General features: G+C 41.2%; 1 protein-coding gene and 1 pseudogene across 1 annotated transcript; both read right to left on the minus strand.

Annotated features, from left to right (window-relative positions):
* Positions 1–453: 453 nt before the first annotated feature.
* LOC123788492 (proline-rich protein 23A-like) lies at positions 454–2,218 on the minus strand. Its single transcript, XM_045791954.2, has one exon. The coding sequence runs from the start codon at positions 1,978–1,980 to the stop codon at positions 1,249–1,251; it is 732 nt and encodes a 243-aa protein (XP_045647910.1). The 5' UTR covers positions 1,981–2,218; the 3' UTR covers positions 454–1,248.
* Positions 1,980–20,121, minus strand: LOC123788467 (steroid hormone receptor ERR1 pseudogene; annotated as a pseudogene).
* Positions 20,122–21,556: the final 1,435 nt, after the last annotated feature.

The following is a 21,556-nucleotide window of genomic DNA, read 5'->3' on the forward strand; positions in this document are numbered from 1 at the left end:
AGAATTTAGAAGCACTTGCATTAATACAAGCCACAAGATAGGGATGCCACAACAACCTTACTGTTCAACCTGGAATTGGAGTTAACATCCAATAAAAAAATCAAGGACACAAACTTAGGGTTACAGAAGGGAGGGGTAGGAGGATGGGGTGACTGGGTGATGGGTCTTAAGGAGAGCACGTGTTGGGATGAGCACTGGATGTCACAGGCAACTAATGAATCGTTGAACACTACAACAAAAACTTATGATGTACTATATGTTGGCTAACTAACATAATGAAAAATTAAAAAAAATTAAAAAAATCAAGGAAAAATAAAATGTAAGAGGCTTGTCAAAAAAAAAGAGACAATATTCGCATTATTTTGGACATATTATTGTCTTTATTAGTTAAGCAAGATAATCTACAGATAAGCCATTAAATAAATTAAATCATTTTTCTGGATACCAGAACAACACAACAAATTATGCCAGTAACAATGTACAAAATATATCCAGGATCTTAGAACTATCAAAGCACAGAGTCTTTAGAATTATGAACTTTTCCAGCACAGGAGAATTACATTAAAAATATAGTGGAAGAAAATAATGCCAAAGAGTTGGTTCTTTTGGGAAAAATCCCCCCCAACCGAGCAATACAGTTATAACATTTGATAACCTTCTCATTAAGAAAAAGAGGGCACATGATCATGGCTCCTCATTCTGTGTTTGTTTTGTATCCAGCAAACATTTGTCCACATACACCTATTTGTCAGATTCCCCAAAAGCATCTCCAGCCACCAAAAAGTCAAAATGGCAAGGCTGTCATAAACAGGGTAAGGACATAAACAGAGTAAGGACACTGGGGCCAAAACTCTCTAAGAAATTTTTTTTCTTTTTAGTAATTACTCAAATTTCGGAGGAAGAGGTGCAGTGGTAGGGTGCTGGGGAAAGGATGGGTTTTTAGAAAAAAGTGCAAAACTAGGAGAATGGAGCTACTTAAGTGTAACCTTATAGAGAAAACAACCTAAGCAGCATTTCGGATTTCTGGAAGTACACTGTATTTCCAGCAGCATGTCGTTGCTGAGGTGATTTCCTTTCAGATGTTTCGGTTCGCCTTGATCCAAAATTTTGCAATGCAGCCTGCATCAAAAAAGCATCTGTCCGTGATTCATGCTTGGCGATTCTTGCAGGTTGTGCAATGTACACACAGGGGCTGGTAGAAGACTCTCTTAAGGTGCCCACTGGATGGCAAGGGATTGTGGGAGCAGTTCATTCCCGGAACAGACGTCTCCGGGCCTTGCGAGAGGGACCCGGAGGGCGCTGGGGGCGCACTTGGGGACCTGGACTCGGAGAGGGAGGTAGAGGTTGGAGTGGCGAGCTGGGGAAGGGCTCCAGAAGGTGGGCGTCCAGGCTGAAGTAGCGAAGAGGAGAGCGTCTCTTTGGACGAGGGGTGGGGGCCCCAGGCCAGGGATCTGGTTTGGGGCCCTGCGGGTGGGGGCGGAGCCCAGGGACGGAGCCAGCCGCGGGGTCCAGCCCAGGCGGCAGGAACTCGGGGTCCGCGTCTTCCTCGTAGGCCTCTTCTTGGGCGGCCACCTCTGGGACAGATGCGCAGAAGAATCCCTGCTCGACGGCGACTTGGTGCCCGGGCGCGTTCCGGAAAGCGCCGTGTTCTAGGCCGGCGGGCGAGGGGCCCTGCCCTCCCGAGCTGAGGAGGGCCTCGGGGACCAGCACGAGGGAGAGCTCTCCGAGGGTCACTTGCAGGGCCGACGTCGCCTGGGGCTCGAGCACCAGCTCCACGTCGTCCAGGAGCAGCTGCAGGGCACAGCCCGTGGCCAGGACCACCACGGAGGTGAGTGCGCCGGCGGCGGCGGGCGGCCCCTCCAGGCCTTCCAGGCCCGCGGGCTCCTCGGTTCGCCGGCGCTTGGCAGGGCGGGGTCCTCCGGGCGGCGGTCCCCAGCAGAGCTCAGGGTAGGCGCTGGGGCTGCGGGGCCGGCTGCCCATCACCTGGACGGCGCGTCGGGCGGCGCTCCCGGGGCCTGGCGGAGGGTGTGAGGGACAGGGTCCTGCACGCAGTGACAGGTTTGGACGACAGGCGAGGCGTCCGGGGGCGGCGGGGCGCAGTGCCTGGCGACGCAGAGACAGTGCCTGGAGTTCTGGGGGCGCCTCCTGGGAGGCCCGCAGTCCTGGGGTTCTGGCTTCGCAGCACGGGTGGAGGGCTCAGCCTCGGGCGTTCGAATCCCAGGTTTCTCACACTGACGGATCTGCGCGGATAATTCAAGTGACGCCTGCGGAACCAGAGTCGTAAAATGTCAGACTAGGCTCCGCCCCTTCCGAGGCCCCGCCCCCTGGAGATCACGGTGTCTGTGCAGCCCAATAGCTGAGGCTGTGGTTAAGGAAATACTTAACTGGGCCTCTAGGAGGCAGAACAATGGTACCGCTTTAGGGCTTGGCTTCCAGTGTGGAAATCTCGGCCTTCTTTGAGTTGACTTCAGGTGAGGAGGACCTTAATCAGAAAAGTGTTTGAGTGTCAATTCCCAGCAGTGGAAAGCGACACCAGGACAGGGAGATGTAACGCCCGCCTCCTCCGAAGCCCCGCCCCGGAAATGACCTGGGCTTTTCTGTATATTGAATAGCGGGAAGCATTTTTGGACCATTTTCTTACACCTCTGCGGAAGTTGTAAACCACTCTCAAGAATCTTTCAGATGTTCTGTTGAAGGGGAAGTGAGATTAGAATTGAGTGCGTTAATAGCTGGCCCTGCAAGATGAGTTATTACCATACTACATACATACCCGTTTTGTCCTGTAGTAATGATTATAGTACCATCATAAGTATTAGGAGTTTATTTAGTTTGACCTAAAATACAACCACAAAGTATGTCTATTTTAGCCCATTTGACAGATGATGAAAATGTCATGCAGAGGGTTAATCGGTTTGCTCATAAGCCGGGAACTACCAGAACTGGGTCTGACGTGACAAGGCCCACTTAAGAAGATGCAAAGTCGGCACCTTGATCTGAGTGTCAAGTGTATTGTGGCTGCAAAAGGAAGGTGTGGCTCAGCTCGTTGTCTAGTGTTAACATGAAGAAACACCCAAAACTGGTTTTGGAATAAGTAATACTCCTAATATGGTTACAGAGGACAACAAAACATTTCCTTCCACCCCTGTTCCTTAACCATGCGATTGCTCACCTTATACCTTTTTACAAAATAACATATTTATATTTTCATTTTTAGAGCTGCATAGCATTCCTTTGTATGGAATTACATTTAAACCAGACCTCTCTTAATGGACATTTAATAGAGTGGTCTGTGACTTGGTGGCATTGCCATTCCCTGGCGAATTTTGGAAAATGCAGATGCTTTCCCCCATCCCAGAATCACTGAATAAGAATTCCTGGAGCGTGGGGCCTAGGAATTCTCTGTAAGCACCTCCAAAAAAATTTGTTTTACACTGAGGTTTAAGATCACTGAGTTTGTTTTCATTAATGGTGAGTGGTTCGGGTAGCACGGTGGTTATGCCTGCGATCAGGGCCCTGACTGTTGGTGACAAAGTTAGGCAGAAAACTCAAACTTCCTGGGCTACATTCAGGGTTTTTCCTTGCACAAGTGGCCAGCATCCGCTCTTATGGCAGGGCTTCCGGGGTTCCTGGCTGTGTGGCGGGAAATTCCTGTGAGCTGACGCAACCTGGGGCAAGGCACTGTCTGTGAGAACTAGCAAGGGCTCTGGCGGTGCGACCAGGGGAGGGGAAAGGGAGAGGGTGGGCTGCTGGGAGACTGCAGTCCTCACGGGGTGAATGTGGAAGCCGCTGCAACCTACTCCAAGGGTCCTAGGTGATAGGAGCAATCGCTGTGCTGCTGGTGTTCAGGCAGAAGATAGTGGTGGTGGTGCAGGGGGTGAGGGAGTGGGGATGGGGGAGGAGCTTGCAGGAACCACTGCTTCGGCCCTTGAATTTCCACGCCTGGGGAATAATGGGAGTTCCACTCAGGAGACTGAAAGTGAACGTGCCCTGGTGTAAGGCACACATGGATGAGTTAAAGCTAGCCTGGCTAAAGCTAGCCAGGACACAGGGAGGGGTTTAGAACTCCTGGCCTGCCCAGGAGTGGGGCTCTGAGCAAGGTGGAGCCTAGCCTTGGCTGGTGTCTGCTGCTCACCTCATCTAAGCCATTCCACTTTGGAGCTCATCATTGTCCTTGGTCCTGTGAATCCTCACTGGGAAGTCCTCTTCCAAGGTAATATGGTCCTGCCCTGAAACAGAAGCAGTTAGCAGGGGTCCTGGAATAGATGCACCCAATTTTCTCTTCTGGTCATCCACTTTCTACTTGGGTGATGACGGGCAAGTCATTTCACTTTCTCTGAGCCTCAGTGTCCTTACATATAAAAGGGAGAATGCCATCTACCGTGCCAGCTGGTTGTGAGATAATGTACGTAAAATGTTGGAACATAGTAAGTGCTTAGTAAATAGCAGCTGTTTACTGTTTATTATGTTTATAATCTGTCTCTCCCGCTTGACAATGCCAGCACTGTTCCCCAGCATTTTGAACAGCGCTTCACATGCAGCAGGCATTGAATGAATGGTAAAAAATACCGTCATCGTCATCATCATGATCTTCATCCTAAAAGGGAGTCTGATCTGTTAGAAAGTACTCTTCCAGGTATTTTTATGACATAATATGTATATGGTTCAGGAATGGCTTGCTGGGTACCGGATCAGATATCTTTCATCCTGCCTGACTTAACTTTCCTGCAAGAGGCCCAGGGACTGTCAGGGCCACTCTTTGGGTCAATACTGCCTAACCAATCAGCACGAAATGCTTGAACCACTGTCGGGGTGGAATTAACAACTGTAGCTTAAGGTTCTGGGCAGGGTACAGGTTGGCCACAGACATGTCCTATTGGAAAAAAAAAGTGGAAGTATCTTGGCTACTGGAAGTTAGGTACAAGGTGGACATCAGTGAGTGGGACTCAAGAGTTTCCTCCGCATTGTGCATCAGAACACTCTGACTCCTTCATTGCTTGGTTGGAGACTCTGAGGCCCAGGCCCTGCACTCCAGGCCCTGACACTGGTCTTGGCATTGGCTGTTATGTTATCTCCTAGAATGCACAACTGGCTTTAAGAAAATTTTATTTACATAAGTAATAATACCTGAATACATTTTCAAAAACTGTAAGCAGTGTAGCCCTCCCTTCCACTCCCCACCAACTCCCAATCCCGGATTGATGTAGTAAGATACTTTTCTTTGTATTTACAAACATAACATAGGGGATTTGTTTCCTTCCTGGAATGGCAAACTATTGTGGATATTTTTCTGTAATATGTTAGAGCTTACTGCTACTTGGTATTGTTATCAGCAAAGTACAGGATCTCTTGTGTCTTTTACGAAGAGATCTTTTTCAACATGCAATACTGGTGTCTGTATCTTGTTTGAATATTTTGTATAAGTACAAGATAAGGCAACTTCAAATGTCTCTTGCACAGCAACTCCTTTGTCTTTGCCTGAAGAAGAATGATTATAGTGGCCCATTCACTTTCTGCTTATCTCCTGGTAATTCTGGTAATATTGGTATATCTTTATTTCCTGAACACATCATTGAGGGGTGAATGGCATCATGCAATTACTGATGCTTTTACAATGATTAGATATGATCATGGCCTATGTTATCATAAAATCATCAATACCTTACTATTTTAAGAATGCCCAAATTGACAGTAAAGTAGTTATTTGGGTATCTGGTCTTTTAAAGGCTGAAGCTAAATTGCAGTTGTTTTTTTTTAACCAAATACTTAAGTTTCTATGTTATAAGCGAATGCCAATGATTTCTCTCTCTCTCTGTATAATTTAAAAATTTTATTTATTTATTTATTACAAAATTTATTTATTTATTTGAAAGAGAGAGAGAGAGAGAGAAAGCATGCCTGCCCCCAAGTAAGGGGAGCGATGGAGGGAAAGAATCTTTAGCAGACTCTGCTGCTGAACGTAGAGGGGAGGGGGGCTTCATCAGGACCTGAGATAAAGTTATCAGTCCCCTGTTCAACTGACCAAGCCCCGGGGCACCCCTTATTTATTTTTTACAATTTTAAGGTACAGATGGCCTTTATTGTTTACAAAGGGAAGTAGAAGAGGAGGAGACACGGCAGCTCTGGCTCCAGGGACAGCTCCAAAGACTGAGTCCACTGCTGTCCTCCCAGTGGTTTCTGTATATTAATTTTGCATTCAAATTTCTTATGGAATTGTCTTATTTTTTTCAGTTACTTTCTAGGTTTACAATCATATGGTCAGCAAATGGTCTTCTTTTCTTTTCTTTCGAAGTTTTATATGTCTGATTTCTTTCTCTTTTCTAATTTTGTTGGCTAGTGACTCCAGTACAATGTTAAATACTAGTGGCAAAGTGGCATCTTTTTCTTGTTCTAGACTTGGGTGGGAATGCTGCTGGTGTTTGCCTGTTAAGCGTAATACTGGCTGTTGTTCAGAAATTAATGTCATGTCAAAGAAGTATCAATCTCTTTCTGTTTTGTTAATTTTTTAATGCTTCGTTTTGAAATATTTCCTAATTTACAGAAACATTGCAAAAATAATACAAAAAACTGCCGTTTATCCTTCATCAACTTTTTACATTTTGTCACATTTGCTCTATATTCTCTGTCTCTCAGAAAGACCACAGGAGATATAAATATATATATATATATATATATATTCCTTGAATCATTTGAGAGTATGTTATATATATTAGGCCTTTTCACTGTATAATATTTCAGTGTATATTTCCTAACAAGAATATTCTTATATATCTTTAGTGAAATTATCAAATTAAGAAAATTTTGACATTGATACCATACTTTAACAGTCCATTTTCCAATTTTGTCCATTGTACCAATAATTTTTTATAATATACTTCTATTTATCTATCTCTATATCTACCTTTTAAAAAATTCTTTTATTTATTTATGTATTTATTTATTATTTTGCCTAGAAGATGTAGGTTAGGATCATGTATTGCTTTCAGGTGTCGTGTCTCAGGGGGAGAGTTGGGGGGAGGGGCAGAGGAAGAGGGAGAGAGAGAGAATCTTAAGCAGACTCCACACTCAGCATGGAGCCAACCAGGGGCTCCAACCCAGGACCCTGAGGACATGACTTAAGTAGAAATCAAGAGTCGGACACTTAACTGACAGAGGCACCCAGGTGCCCTGCTTTTTATTTTGATGTAGTCCCAATACTTTATTTTTGCTTTTGTTTCCCTTGCCTCAGGAGATCTATTTAGAAAAACACTGCTTAGGTCTTATAATGATAATTCTTGTCTTAAAGTCTGCTTTTTCTCAATGTTAATATAGTTACTCTAGCTCTCTTCTGGTTACTGTTCACATGATAGATCTCCTACCATTTCAACTCATTTGTTTCTTTGAATCTTAAGTGTGTTTCTTATAGACAGCACACAGTTGGATCTTGCTTTTTTTTAATGCAGTCCAACAATTTCTGCTTTTTGATTGGGATGTTTAGACTATTTGTATTTGTGGTAATTATTGATATGGTTGAATTTACACTTGCCACTTTGATATTTATTATCTAATTGCTTCTGTCTTTTTTGTTCCTCTGTTATTCCTTGACTTCTTTTGCATTAAATAAATATATTTTTTGTGTGTCTCATTTTAAATTTCTCTGTTGATTTTTTAACCATATTATTTTGAGCTGTTTGTGGTTGGGATCTAGGGATCACCGTATGCTTCTTAACTTATTACAGTCTGCTTAAGAGTAATTCTAACTTAATTTCAATATTATATAAAAACATTGCTCTAATATAACACCATTCCCTCTTTTTCATTCTATACTTTCATCTATATTATATTTATATACGTTATGAATCTAATAATGTCATAATTATTGCATTTTATAATCTTATGTCTTTTAAGGAAGAGAAGAAATGAGAGAATATATTCATAGCATTTCTTAATAATAGGTATTATTATTTTTAGAGTAGTTGTAGGTTCACAGAAAAATTGAGCAGAAAGTAGGAACAGTTCACATATACCCCCTCTCTCACACATGTATAGCCACCCTAAATATTAACATCCTGCACCAGTATTACATTTGTCACAATTGATGAGCCTACAACGACACATCATTATTACCCAAAGTCCATAGTATACATTAGAGTTCACTCTTGGCATTGTACAGTTCTGTGGGTTTTGACAAATGTGTAATGACATGTAGCTGTCATTATGGTATCATACAGAATAATTGCCCTAACAATCCTCTGCTCTGCTTATTCATTCTTTCCTCCTCTTCCCTAACTCCAGGCCATAATTGTCTGATCTCCTTACTGTTTCCATGGTTTTGCCTTTTCTGGAATGTTATATACTTGGAATCACAGTTTGTAGCCTTTTTCAGATTGGCTTCTTTCACTTAATAATACACATTCAAGGTCATTTTACGGCTTGATAACTCATTTGTTTTTAGTATTGGATAATACTCCATTGTCTTATGTGCCATAGTTTATTTATCTATTCACCTATTGAAGGACATCTTGGTTGCTTCCAAGTATCAGCAATTACGAGTAAAGCTGCTATAAACATCTGTGTGCAGGTTTTTATATGGTTATAAGTTTATAGCTCCTTTCGATAAACATCAAGGAGCACAATTGCTGGATCATATGGTAAGAGAATATTTAGTTTTTTAAAGCAACTGCCACACTGTTTTCCAAAGTAGCTATACCACTTTGTATTCTCACCATCAATGAGTGTTCCTTTTGCTCCATGCCTTTGTCAGCATTTGGTGTTATCCGTTTTTGTTTTGTTTTGTTTTTTTGGTTTTTTTTAGATTTTCACCATTCTAATAGATATGCAGTGGTATCTCATTGTTTTAATTTCTTTGGTGACATGAGTGGGAAGCACCTTTTCATATGCTTATTTTCCACTTTCTGTTTTCTTTGATGCAGCTATTTTGCCCATTTTAAGTCAGGTCGTTTATTATCTTATTGTTGATTTTTAAGAATTCTTTGTATATTTTGGCTAACAGTTCTTTATCAGATATGTCTTTTGCAAATATTTTTTCTTGTTCTGTGACTTATCTTCTCATTCTCTTTATAATGTCTTTACAGAACGGAAGTTTTAATGCCAATAAAGTCTAGTTTATCAATTATTTTTTTCATTAGTGTTTTATCTAAAAAGTCATGACCAAACCCAAAGTTATCTAGATTTTTTCCCATGTTATCTTCTTAGGAGTTTTCTAGGTTTTGCATTTCTGTTTAGGTCTGTGAGCCACTGTAAGTCAGCTTTTGTGAAGGGTGTGAGGTCTGTGTCTAGATGCTGCTGCTCCTGCCCTTCCTCCTCCTCCTCCTCTCTCTCTCTGTGTTTGCACATGGATGTCTAATGTCTAGTTGTCCCAGAACCATTTGTTGAAGGGTTGTGTTTTCTCCATGGTGTGCTTTTGCTCCTTTGGCAAAGATCAGTTAATCATATGTGGGTCTATTTTGGAGCTCTTTATTCTGTTCCATTAATTTGTGTGTCTATTCTTTTTGCCAGTTTTACACTGTCTGGATTGCTATATCTTTATAGCAAGGTGTTTTTTTTTAAAGATTTTATTTATTGGGGTGCCTGAGTGGCACAGCGGTTAGGCGTCTGCCTTCGGCTCAGGGCGTGATCCCGGCGTTATGGGTTCGAGCCCCACATCAGGCTCCTCTGCTATGAGCCTGCTCCTTCCTCTCCCACTCCCCCTGCTTGTGTTCCCTCTCTCGCTGGCTGTCTCTATCTCTGTTAAATAAATAAATAAAATCTTTAAAAAAAAAGATTTTATTTATTTATTTGAGAGAGAGAGAGAGATTGGGTGCATGTGTGCGTGCAAGTGTTGGGAGGGAGGGGCAAAAAAGGAGGGAAGGGGAGAGAGAGAGAGCAGGCTCCACATCCAGCATGGAGCCCAATGCGGGGCTTGATCTCACAACCCTGAGATCATGACTTGAGCTGAAACCAAGAATCAGGTGCTTAACTGACTGAGCCACCCAGGTACCCCTATAATAAGTCTTAAAGTTGGGTAATGTCAGTCCTCTGCCTTTGTTCTCCTGCAGTATTGTGTTGGCTATTCTGGGTCTTTTGCCTCTCCATATAAACTGTAGAATCAGTTTGTCAATATCTACAAAGTGATTTGTTGGGATTTTGACTGGGATTGTGTTGAATCTATAGATCAGATTGAGAAGAATTGAAATCTTGACATTATTGAATTTTCCTAACTATGAACATGGAATAGCTCTCCATTTTAGTTTTCCTTTGGTTTCTTTCACCAGAGTTTTGTAGTTTTCCTCTTATAGATTTTGTGCATGTTTTGTTAGATTTGTATGTATGTGTTTCATTTTGTTGGTGCTAATGTAAATGGCACTTTTTTTAAAATTTTGGATTCCTATAGTTCATCGCTGGCATATAAAGAAGCAGTTGACTTCTGTATATTAACCTTGCTGTGATTGCATTGTTCGGAGTGTTTCCCCTTCCCCCGCCCCAAGTGTTTTTGTTGATTCTTTGGGATTTTCTTTTCTTTTTTAAAAAAGATTTTATTTATTTATTTGAGATAGATAGGTGCAGAGAGAGAGAGAGAGAGAGAGAAAGAGCACACGAGCAGGGAGGGGGCAGAGGGAGAGGGAGAAGCAGGCTCCCCACTGAGCAGGGAGCCTGATGCTGATTCCAGGACCCCAGGATCATCAACTGAGCTGAAGGCAGATGCTTAACCGACTGAGCCACCCAGATGCCCCTGATTCTTTGGGATTTTCTATATAGACAAGCATGTCATCTGAGAACAAACACAGTTTTACTTCTTCTTTCTCCGTTTGTATACCTTTTATTTCCTTTTTTTTTTTTTTTGGCCTTATTGCACTAGCTAGGGTTTCCAATACAATGTTGTATTGGAGTGGTGAGAAGGAACAGCCTTAACTTGTTCTTGACCTTAGCAGGAAAGCTTCTAGTTTCAACCCACAGTTATGATGTTAGCTGTAGGTTTTGTAGATTTTTTAAAAAGATTTTATTTATTTATTTATTTATTTGACAGAGAGAGACAGCCAGCGAGAGAGGGAACACAAGCAGGGGGAGTGGGAGAGGTAAAAGCAGGCTCCCAGTGGAGGAGCCTGATGCGGGGCTCGATCCCAGAACGCTGGGATCACGCCCTGAGCCAAAGGCAGACGCTTAACGACTGAGCCACCCAGGCGCCCCTGTAGATATTTTTTATTAAGTTGAGAAAGTTCTTCTCTATTCCTAATTTGCTGTGAGTTAAAAAAAATCATGAACGGATGTTGAATTTTGTCAAATGCTTTTATTCTATCTACTGATATCTCCATGTAATTATTCTTCTTTAGCTTGTTGATGTGGTGGGTTACATTGATTGATTTTCAAATACTGAACCAGCCTTATATATGCGGGATAAATCCCACTTTGTCATGGTGTATAATCTTTTTATTGGATTTTATTTGCTAATTTTTTTAAATTGAGATTTTAAAAAATTTATATTCATGAGAGCTATTAGTCTATAGTTTTCTTTTTTTGTAATATCTTTGCCTGGTTTTGGTATTATGGTAATGCTGGCTTCATGAAATGAGTTAGGAAGAATCCCTTTGGCTTCTATCTTCCAGAAGAAATTATAGAGAATTGGTATAATTTCTTACTTAAATGTTTGGTAGGACCCTCCAGTGAATCTATCTGGGCCTAGTGCTGTCTTTTTGGAAGGTTAATTATAGATTTGATTTCTTTCATAGATACAGGCCTATTCAGATAGTCTATTTATTCTTTGCAGGTGAGTTTTGGCAGATTGTGTCTTTCAAGGATTTGTTTCATCTTGGTCATCAAATTTGTGGGCATAGAGTTGTTTATAATACTCCTTTATTATTCTTTTAATGTCCATGAGCTCTGTAATGATTGTCCCCTCTTTTGTTTCTGATATTAGTAATTTGTATCTTCTTTCTTTTTTTCTTGGCCTTGCTAGAGGTTTATTTATTTTACTGCTTTTTCAAAGAACCATCTTTTGGGTTTGTTGATTTTCTTTATTGATTTCCTGTTTTTAATTTCATTGATCTCTGCTCCAATTTTTATATTTTCCCTTCTTCTGCTTACTTTGGATTTTTAAAAAAGATTTTATTTATTTGAGAGCGAGAGAGAGGGAGAACATGAGCGGGGTGAGAGGCAGAGGGAGAAGCAGGCTCTCTGCTAAGCAGGGATCCTGATGCGGGGCTCGAGCTTAGGACTCCAGGATCATGACCTGAGCCAAAGGCAGATGCTTAACTGACTGAGCCATCCAGGTGCCCCTGCCTACTTTGGATTTAATTTGCTCTTTTTTATTTTCTGAATGTAAGATTACATTTTGGATTTTAGATCTTCTAAGATATGCATTCGCCTTCTTGCTAGACACATCTCCAAAGGCAAGGAAAACAAAAGCAAAAATGAACTATTGGGACTTCATCAAGATAAAAAGCTTCTGCACAGCAAAGGAAACAGTCAACAAAACTGAAAGGCAACTTATAGAATGGGAAAAGATACTTGCAAATGACATATCAAATAAAGGGCTAGTACCAAAGATCTATAAATAACTTCTAAAACTCAACACCCAAAAATCAAATAATCCAGTCAAGAAATGAGCAGAAGACATGAACAGACATTTCTCCAAAGAAAACATTCAAATGGCCAAGAGACACACGAGAAAGTGCTCCACATCATTTGGCATCGGGAAAATACAAATCAAAAGCACAATAAGATACCACCTTACACCAGTCAGAATGGCTAAAATTAATGAGACAGGAGAAGATAAATGTTGGTGAGGATGTGGAGAAAGGGGAACCCTCTTACACTGTTGGTGGGAGCGCAAACTGGTACAGCCACTCTGGAAAACAGTATGGAGGTTCCTCAAAAAGTTGAAAATAGAGCTACCCAATGATCCAGCAATTTTACTACTAGGGATTTACCCCAAAGATACAAATGTATTGATCTGAAGGGGCACCTGCACCCCAATGTTCATAGCAGCAATGTCCACAATAGCCGAAATGTGGAAAAAGCCAAGATGGCCATTGACAGGTGAATGGATAAAGAAGATGTGGTATGTATGTATAATGGAATATTCTTAGCCATCAGAAAGGATGAATACTTACCATTTGCATTGACATGGACGGACCTGGAGGGTATTATGCTTAGTGAAATGAGTCAATCAGAGAAAGAGAATTATCATATGGTTTCAGTTATATGTGGAATATAGGAAACAGTGCAGAAGATCATAGGGGAAGGGAGGAAAAACTGGATGGAAAGAAATCAGAGAGTGAGAAAAACCATGAGAGACTCATAACTCTGGGAAACAAACAGGGTTGCTGGAGGGGAGGTGGGTGGGAGGATGGGGTAATTGGATGATGGCCATTAAGGAGGGCACATGATGTGATGAGCACTGGGTGTTGTACGCAACTGATAAATTGTTAAACACAACATCTGAGACTAAATATGTTGGCTAATTGAATTTAGATAAAAGAAAAAAGAATAACATGCATTCAATGCTGTAAATTTCTGTCTACCACATATGTTACTGTTTTCTAGTTATTGCTTTTGCTCTTTGTTCATATTTTTGTCTTCTATTCTTTTTTTGCCTTTTTGTTGTTTTAATTGAGCATTTCATATTATTCCATTTTCTTTCCTTTCTTAACATATCAATTATACTTTTTCTTTTTTGCTTTTAAAATGGTTGCCCTAGAGTTTGCAATATACTTCTACAACTATTCCGAGCCCACTTTCACATGACACTGTAACACTTCACAGGTTGTACAAATACCTTATAATACCAAAATATTTATAATTACTTCCTCCTGACCCCTGTGTAATTGCTGTCATTCATCCCACTTACATGTACGGCATAATCATCGAATACATTATTGGTATTATTATTTTGAACAAACTGTTATCTGTTAGATCAATTAAAAACAAGAAAAAGAGTACAATTGCTGGATCATAGAGTAGCTCAATTTTTAACTTTTTAAGGGACCTCCACACTGTTTTCCACAGTGGTTGTACCAACATGCATTCCCACCAACAATGTAGGAGGGATCACTACTGGGTGTTTACCCCAAAGATACAGATGTAGTGAAGAGAAGGGCCGTATGCACCCCAATGTTCATAGCAGCATTGTCCACAATAGCTAAATCATGGAAGGAGCCGAGATGCCCTCCAACAGATGACTGGATTAAGAAGATATGGTCCATATATACAATGGAATATTACTCAGCTATCAAAAAGAACGATTTCTCAACATTTGCTGCAACATGGACGGCACTGGAGGAGATAATGCTAAGTGAAATAAGTCAAGCAGAGAAAGACAATTATCATATGGTTTCACTCATTTATGTAACATAAGAAGTAGGAAGATCAATAGGAGAAGAAAGGGATAAAGAAGGGGGGTAATCAGAAGGGGGAATGAAGCACGAGAGATTATGGGCTCTGGGAAACAAACTGAGGGCTTCAGAGGGCAGAGGGGGTGGAGGAATGGGATAGGCCGGTGATGGGTAGTAAGGAGGGCACGTATTGCATGGTGCACTGGGTGTTATACGCAACTAATGAATTATGGAACTTTACATCAAAAACCAGGGATGTACTGTATGGTGACTAACATAATATAAAAAAATTATTATTAAAAAAATAAGAAAAAGAAAAGTTTTTATTTTACCTTCACTTATTTCTTCTCCAATGTTCTTTATGTAGATCCATATTTTCTTTATGTAGGTCTACCTTTCTGACCTTTATCATTCTCCTTCTCTCTAAAGGACTTTTAACATTTTTTTTGCAAGGCAGTTCTGTTGCAACAAATTCCCTCAATTTTTGTTTGTCTGAGAAAGTTTTTGTTTCTCCTTAATTTTTTTTTAAGTAGGCTCCATGCCCAGTGTGGAGCCCAGTATGGCGCTTGAACTCAGGACCCTGAGATCAAGACCTGAGGAGAGGTCAAGAGTTGGACGCTTAACCGACTGAATCATTGAGGCACCCCCCTCCATTTTTGGAGGATAATTTCATATGATACAAAATTCTGGGTTGATTTTGTTTCTCTCTACATTTAAATATTTCACTCTACTCTTCTTGCTTGCATGGTTTCTGGGGTGAAGTCAAATGTTATTCTTCTCTTTACTTCTCTGGAGGTGAGCTGTGTTTTTCCTCAGGCTGCTTTCAAGACTTTTTCTTTCTCTTTGATAGTCTGTAGCTTGAATATGGTATGGCTATGTGTAGTTTTTTTTTAGATTAACTTTTTAAATTATTTTTTTGCATTTATTCTGCTTGACATTCTCTGAGCTCCTGGATGTATGGTTTCATGTCTTGTATGAATTTGGGAGAAATTCTCAGTCATATTACTTCAAATATTTTATTGTTTCTTTCTTTCTTCTCCTCTGGTATTCCCATTATGTGTATTTTATACCTTTTATAGTTATCTCAGAGTTCTTGAAAGTTCTGTTTTTTTTAATTTAATTTTTAAAATTGAAGTGTGGTTGACACACAATGTTACAGTAGTTTCAGGTCTATCTGTTTTGTTTTATTTTCCAGTCTTTTTTCTGTTTTATTTTCAGTTTTGTAAGTTTCTATTTATATATCCTCAAGCTCAGAGATTCTTTTCTCAGCTGTGTCTAGTCTACTAATGAATCCATTAAAGTCATCTCTACCATTGCTTTTTTTTAAGGGTTTTTTTAAAAAAAGTCCAGTATTGCTAAGATATAGTGTTACATTAGTTTCAGGTACACAATGTAGTGATTCAACAATTCTGTACATTACTCAGTATTCATCATGATAAATTTACTTTTAATCCCCATTCCCTATTTCACCTATCACCCCATCCTACCTCTCCTCTGTTAACCATCAGTTTGTTCTCCGCAGTTATTGGTTTGTCTCTCTTTTTTTCTACTTTGCTCATTGGTTTATTTCTTAATTTCCACATATGAGTGAAATCATATGGTATTTGTCTTTCTCTGACTGACTTATTTCATTTAGCATTATACCCTCTTGTTCCATTCATGTTGTTGCAAATGGTAAGATTTCATGTAAGATTTCATTCTTTTTCATGGCTGAATAATATTCCATTATATATTTTATTTTATATATCTCTCTCTATATATTTATGTATATATCTACACATACACACATACCACATCTTTTTAATCATTTATCTATCAATGTACATTTAGACTGCTTTCATAATTTGGCTATTGTAAATAATGCTGCAATAAACATAGGGGTGGCATTTGAATTAGTGTTCTTGTTGTGGTTGTTGTTTTTGTATTTTGTAAATAGCCAGTAGTGTGATTACTGGATTGTAGGGTAGTTCTATTTGTAACTTTTGAGGAACTTCCAAACTGTTGTCCACAGTGGCTGTACCAGTTTGCATTCCCACCAACAATGCATGAGGATTCTTTTCTCTTCATATCCTCACTAACACTTGCTGTTTCTTGTGCTTTTGATTTTAGCCATTCTTAAAATATTGCATTGTAGTTTTGATTTGCATTTCCCTGATGATATTCATCATCTTTTCATATGTCTGTTGGCCATTGGTATGTCTTCTTTGGAGAAAATTCTATTCATTCTTCTGCCCATTTTAAAGCAGATTATTCGTTTTTTGGGTGTTGTGTTGTATAAGTTCTTTATACATATTGGATACTAACCTTTTATCAGATATGTCATTTGCAAATATCTTCTCCCATTCAATAAGTTCCTTTTTAGTTTTGTTGATTGTTTCCTTTGTTGTGCAAAAGCTTTTTATTTTAGTGAGTCCCAATAGTTTTTGCTTTTATTTCCCTTGCCTCGGAAGACATCTCTAGAACAGAGTTGCTACAGTTAATGTCAGAGAAATTACTGCCTGTACTTTCTTCAAGGACTTTTATGGTTTTAGGTCTCACATTTAGGTCTTTAATCCATTTTTAGTTTATTTTTGTGTATGGTGTAAGAAGGTCATCCAGTTTCATTCTTTTGCATGTAGCTGTCCAGTTTTCCCCAAACCACTTGTTGAAGAGACTGTCTTTTACAACTGTATAGTCATTCTTCTTTTGTTGAAGATTAATTGACCATATAGTTGTGAGTTTATTTCTGGGTTTCTATTCTTTGCCATTGATCTATGTGTCTATTTTTGTGCCAGTACCATACTGTTTTGGTTAGTACAGCTTTGTAATACAACTTGAAGTCCAGAATTGTGATACCTTCAGTTGTATTTTTCAAGATTGTTTTGGCTATTTGGGGTCTTTTGTGGTTACATACAAATTTTAGGATTATTTCTTCTAGCTCTGTGTAAAATGCTGTTGGTATTTTGATATGGATTGTATTAAATGTGTAGATTGCTTTGGGTAGTATAGACATTTTAACAATATTTGTTCTTCCAATCCATGAGCATGGAATATCTTTCCATTTGTTTGTGTCATCTTCAGTTTCTTTCATCAGTGTTTTATAGTTTCCAGAGTATAGTTCTTTCCCCTCCTTGGTTAAGTTTATTTCTAGGTATTTTGTTACTCTCAGTGCAATTATGGGATTGGTTTTTTAATTTCTCTTTCTACTGCTTCAATATTAGTGTAGAGAAATGTAACAGATTTCTGTACATTGATTTTGTATCCTGTGACTTTACTCAATTCATTTATCAGTTCTAGGAGTTTTTTGGTGGAGTCTATAGGGTTTTTATATATAGTATTGTATTGTCTGCAAATAGTGGAAGTTTTACTTCTTCCTTACCAATTTGGATGCCTTTTATTTCTTTTTGTTGTCTGATTGCTGTGGCCAGGACTTCCAATACTATGTTGAATAAAAGTGGTGATAGTGGACATTCTTATCTTGTTCCTTACCTTAGGGGAAAAGCTCTAGTTTTTCCCCATTGAGTATGCTATTGCTGTGGGTTTTTCATATAAGGCCTTTTTTTTTTTATGTTGAGGTGCTTTGTTGAGGGTTTTTATCATGAATGGATATTATACTTTGTCACATGGTTTTTCTGTGGCTATTAAAATTATCATGATTTTTATTTCTCTCTTTTTTTTTCTTGAGCTCGACATACGTTTTTCTAATCAAAGGTTTAAAATGAAGAGCAGTTTCTCTTTGCAGCAAATGTACATTAAAAGAGAGTCTCTGTATAGCCAAGGGCTCTGGGCCCTTCCTTGCCCTATGTCCCTCCACTTATCTGGCCAAACCCCAAAATACAGTGTTATTGTTCTGCAGGAGATAGAGACAGTGCATTCCCTACCCCTTGAGGAGGCTGGGTGGGAGGTGATGGGGGAACCTGGGGTCCAGGGGCTGGAGCCTGCTTGGGTTTATTGCTTCGAGGGGGAGCAGTAAAGCCTTATGTAAACGATGAGAAGAGGAACAAAGGGGGCAGAACCTGTGCTCTCCAAATTCTCCTCTGCTCTAGAGAGGGGGCTGGATTAAGCAGCAGCAAAACATCACCCACTGGGACACTGTGGCCTCCACTCCCTTCCCTCCCTGAGATCAGGCTTCTGCCCCCACCCTCCACATACCCTGCAGTCCCCTATGGCTTCTGCAAGGTCCCCTATACTCTAGGGCACATTATGGCTTGCAAGGGGCAACACTGTGTCCTGAGCCTGGGCACACATGTCCCCAGCTTCTAAAACCCCCTGGGAGGGGGAGAGGAAGGGCATAGGGCCTGGTCCCAGGGGCTGATGGTATTGCCCTGGCCCTGCCAGCAGGCTGTAGCACTGCCCAGACCCAGCTCTGCCCCGTTGGAGCTGACCCTGTACTGGGTGGGTCCTGCCAGCACCCCCACCCATGCTCACCCCTTGCCTCAGTCATCATGGTCTCGAGCACTTCCAAGAATAGCTTATGCATGGGCACATTGCCTTCCAGCTTCACCCATAGATATAGGCCCACACTTTGCCCACTGTCTGGTGAAGGAGTGGTAGCATGAGCAGCCTGCCTGCCTGACGCTGCTCAGTACCCCCTCCAGGGCCCACCCTGCCTGCTTCATATTCTGGCATGGTCTCATGTAAAGCTTCTCATAGCTGCTCCACAAGCTTGGCATCCTCAATGTGCACAGAGTCTGAATTGGCAAGGGCCAGGGCCTTCGTTGGACTTATACCTTATGCTCCAGCTGGAGTGCCTGTAGTCACCTCACCAGTTACAGCAGGACAGCCCCTAATTCCCCCAAGCCAGCCGCTTGTGCCCCCTTTTCATCCAGGACTAGGTCCTCATCAAAGGCCAGTTCATCCTGCAGTAGCAGTGAGCGCTAGGCCACACCCGACACCAGGACCTCTATCCATACACTCTGCAGTACTGACATCTGGTCAGACAGTGACAGTGATGAGAAGCCTAGGATGCTCTTAGCCCAGCTGATAGTGACCATGATCTCTCAGTCAGAGAGGTCACAGAGGGTAGCCAGAGCTGGAAGGTTGGGGGCCCACTGGGTCAGGCATGGCCTGTACTTCTCAAGGTCCACCACCAGCAGGTCGTACACCAGTGCATTTACTGGAGCGGTTTTGGGAGTGCCGCTAGCTATTGTCAGGGGTCCAGCAGGGAAGGAGCCTGGGAAGAGCACTGGATCCCCCTCTGGCTGCTGCTTGTACTTCTGTCACCTATCCCGGACATGGTCCAGACAAACCTTGAGCATGTCCATCAGCAGGCAGTTGGTGAAGGGACAGGCCTGATAGGCCTTGTGTCTCTGCTTGGTGAACTTGTACTCATTGGAGGCTGGACAGTTATACTTGATGCTCCCCTGGATGGTCCTCTTGAAGAAGGCTTTGCAAGCCTCACAGGATGCCCACCCTAGTGGTAGCTGGAGGCCCCATCCCTACAGACCAGGCAGAGGTGTTTGAACAGAGAACTGAGCACCAACTTCCCACCACCCTGCTTGCCAGGTCCAGGCCCCTCCACATCGTCGTCTTTTTTGTGGCCTGGGGCGCTGTGGGTGGGAGCTGGGCCAGGGGCAGGAGGTAGGGATGTGGGATGGGGGCGGCTCAGTCTCTGAGGAACACTTTGGGCTGTTGGGGCTGGCTGGCTCTGCCTTGAGGTAGAGACGCTCAATGCCCACCACCTGGCACTTGTCACCTGGGACTCCACAGGGCAGGCGGGCAGGCATGGGGCCCCAGTGCCAGAGTGGGCAGGTGAGCCTGGGGCCAACAAAAGTCCCTCCTCCACCCTGCCTTGTCCCCTCACTGGGCAGAGCTGCAGGCAGCTTGTGGGATTCATTGCAGCCACTTCCTACTCTGCTTCCTTCAGCTCACAGGGGCATGGGCTATCCTTTTTCTTATTGATGTGATATATCACATTGATTGTTTTATGAATATTGAACCACGCTTGCATCCTGGGAATAAATCCCACTTAATCATGGTGAATGATTTTTTAAAAGGTTTTATTTATGTATTTGACAGAGAGAGAGAGAGAGAGAGCGTGAGCACAAGCAGGGGTTGTGGCAGTCAGAGTGAGAGGGAGAAGCAGGGAGCCTGATGTGGGGCTTGATCCCAGGAACCTGGGATCATGACCTCTGCTGAAGACAGCTGCTTAACCGACTGAGCCACCCTGTGAATGATTTTTTAAAAATGTATTATTAGATTTGGTTTGCTAGTATTTTGTCAAGGATTTTTGCATCTATGTTCATCAGGACCTGTAGTTCCCTTTTTTGGTAGTGTTTTTATCTGGTTTTGGTCTCAGGGTAATACCAGCCTCAGAATGAATTTGGAAGCTTTCCTTCCTTTCCTATTTTTGGAATAGTTTGAGAAGAAGTATAGGTATTAATTTTTCTTTAAATGTTTGGTAGAATTTGTCTGTGAAGCCATTTGGTTGGAACTTTCTTGTTTGTTGGGAGTTTTTTGATTACTGATTCAATTTCATTGCTGTTAATTGGGCTGTTCAAATTTTCTATTCTTGCTTCAGTTTTGGTAGGTTGTGTATTTTTAGGAATTTATCCATTTCTTCTAGGTTGTCCAATTTGTTGGCATATAATTTTTCATACTATTCTTTTACAATTGTTTGTATTTATGTGGTGTCAGTTGTTATTTGTCGTCTTTCATCTGTAAAGATTTTGTTTATTTGAGCCCTTCTCTCTCTTTTCTCTCTCTCTGTCTCTCTTTTGATCAGTTTGGCTAGAGGTTTATCAACTGTGTAGCTGTTTTCAAAGAATCAGCTCCTGGTTTCACTTACCTGTTGTATTGTTTGTTTATTTGTTTGTTTTAGTTTTTAAACATTTATTTTTTTCTCTAATGTTTACTATTTCCTTACTTCTGCTGGTTTGGGGTTTTGTTCTTCTTTTGCTAGCTCCTTTAGGAATAAGTTTAGTTTATTTGAGATTTTTCTTGCTTCTTGAAGTAGGCCTTTATTGCTGTAAACTTCCTGTTAGAACTGCTTTTGCAGCATCCCAAAGATTTTGGACCCTTGTATTTTCATTTTCAATTTTATTTTTTTCCAGATAATTTTTTTACATCTTCTTTGATCCATTCATTGTTCAGTAGCGTGTTCCATGTATCTGTGGTCTTTCCTGATTTTTTCTTGTGGTTGATTTCTAGTTTCATAGCGTTGTGGTCAGAAGAGATGCATGGTATGACTTCAGTCTTTTTGAATTTATTGGGACTTGTTTTGTAGCCTAATATGTGATGTATCCTGGAGAATGTCCCATGTGCTTGAAAAG

The sequence above is a fragment of the Ursus americanus genome, chromosome 20 (genome assembly GCF_024610735.1).
Source record: "Ursus americanus isolate L20-20 chromosome 20, mUrsAme1.1.p, whole genome shotgun sequence".
Lineage (NCBI taxonomy): Eukaryota > Metazoa > Chordata > Mammalia > Carnivora > Ursidae > Ursus > Ursus americanus.

Coding starts and splice junctions, on each gene's coding strand:
- LOC123788492 (XM_045791954.2), bottom strand. CDS start 1,980: ATGGGCAGCCGGCCCCGCAGCCCCAGCGCCTACCCTGAGCTCTGCTGG.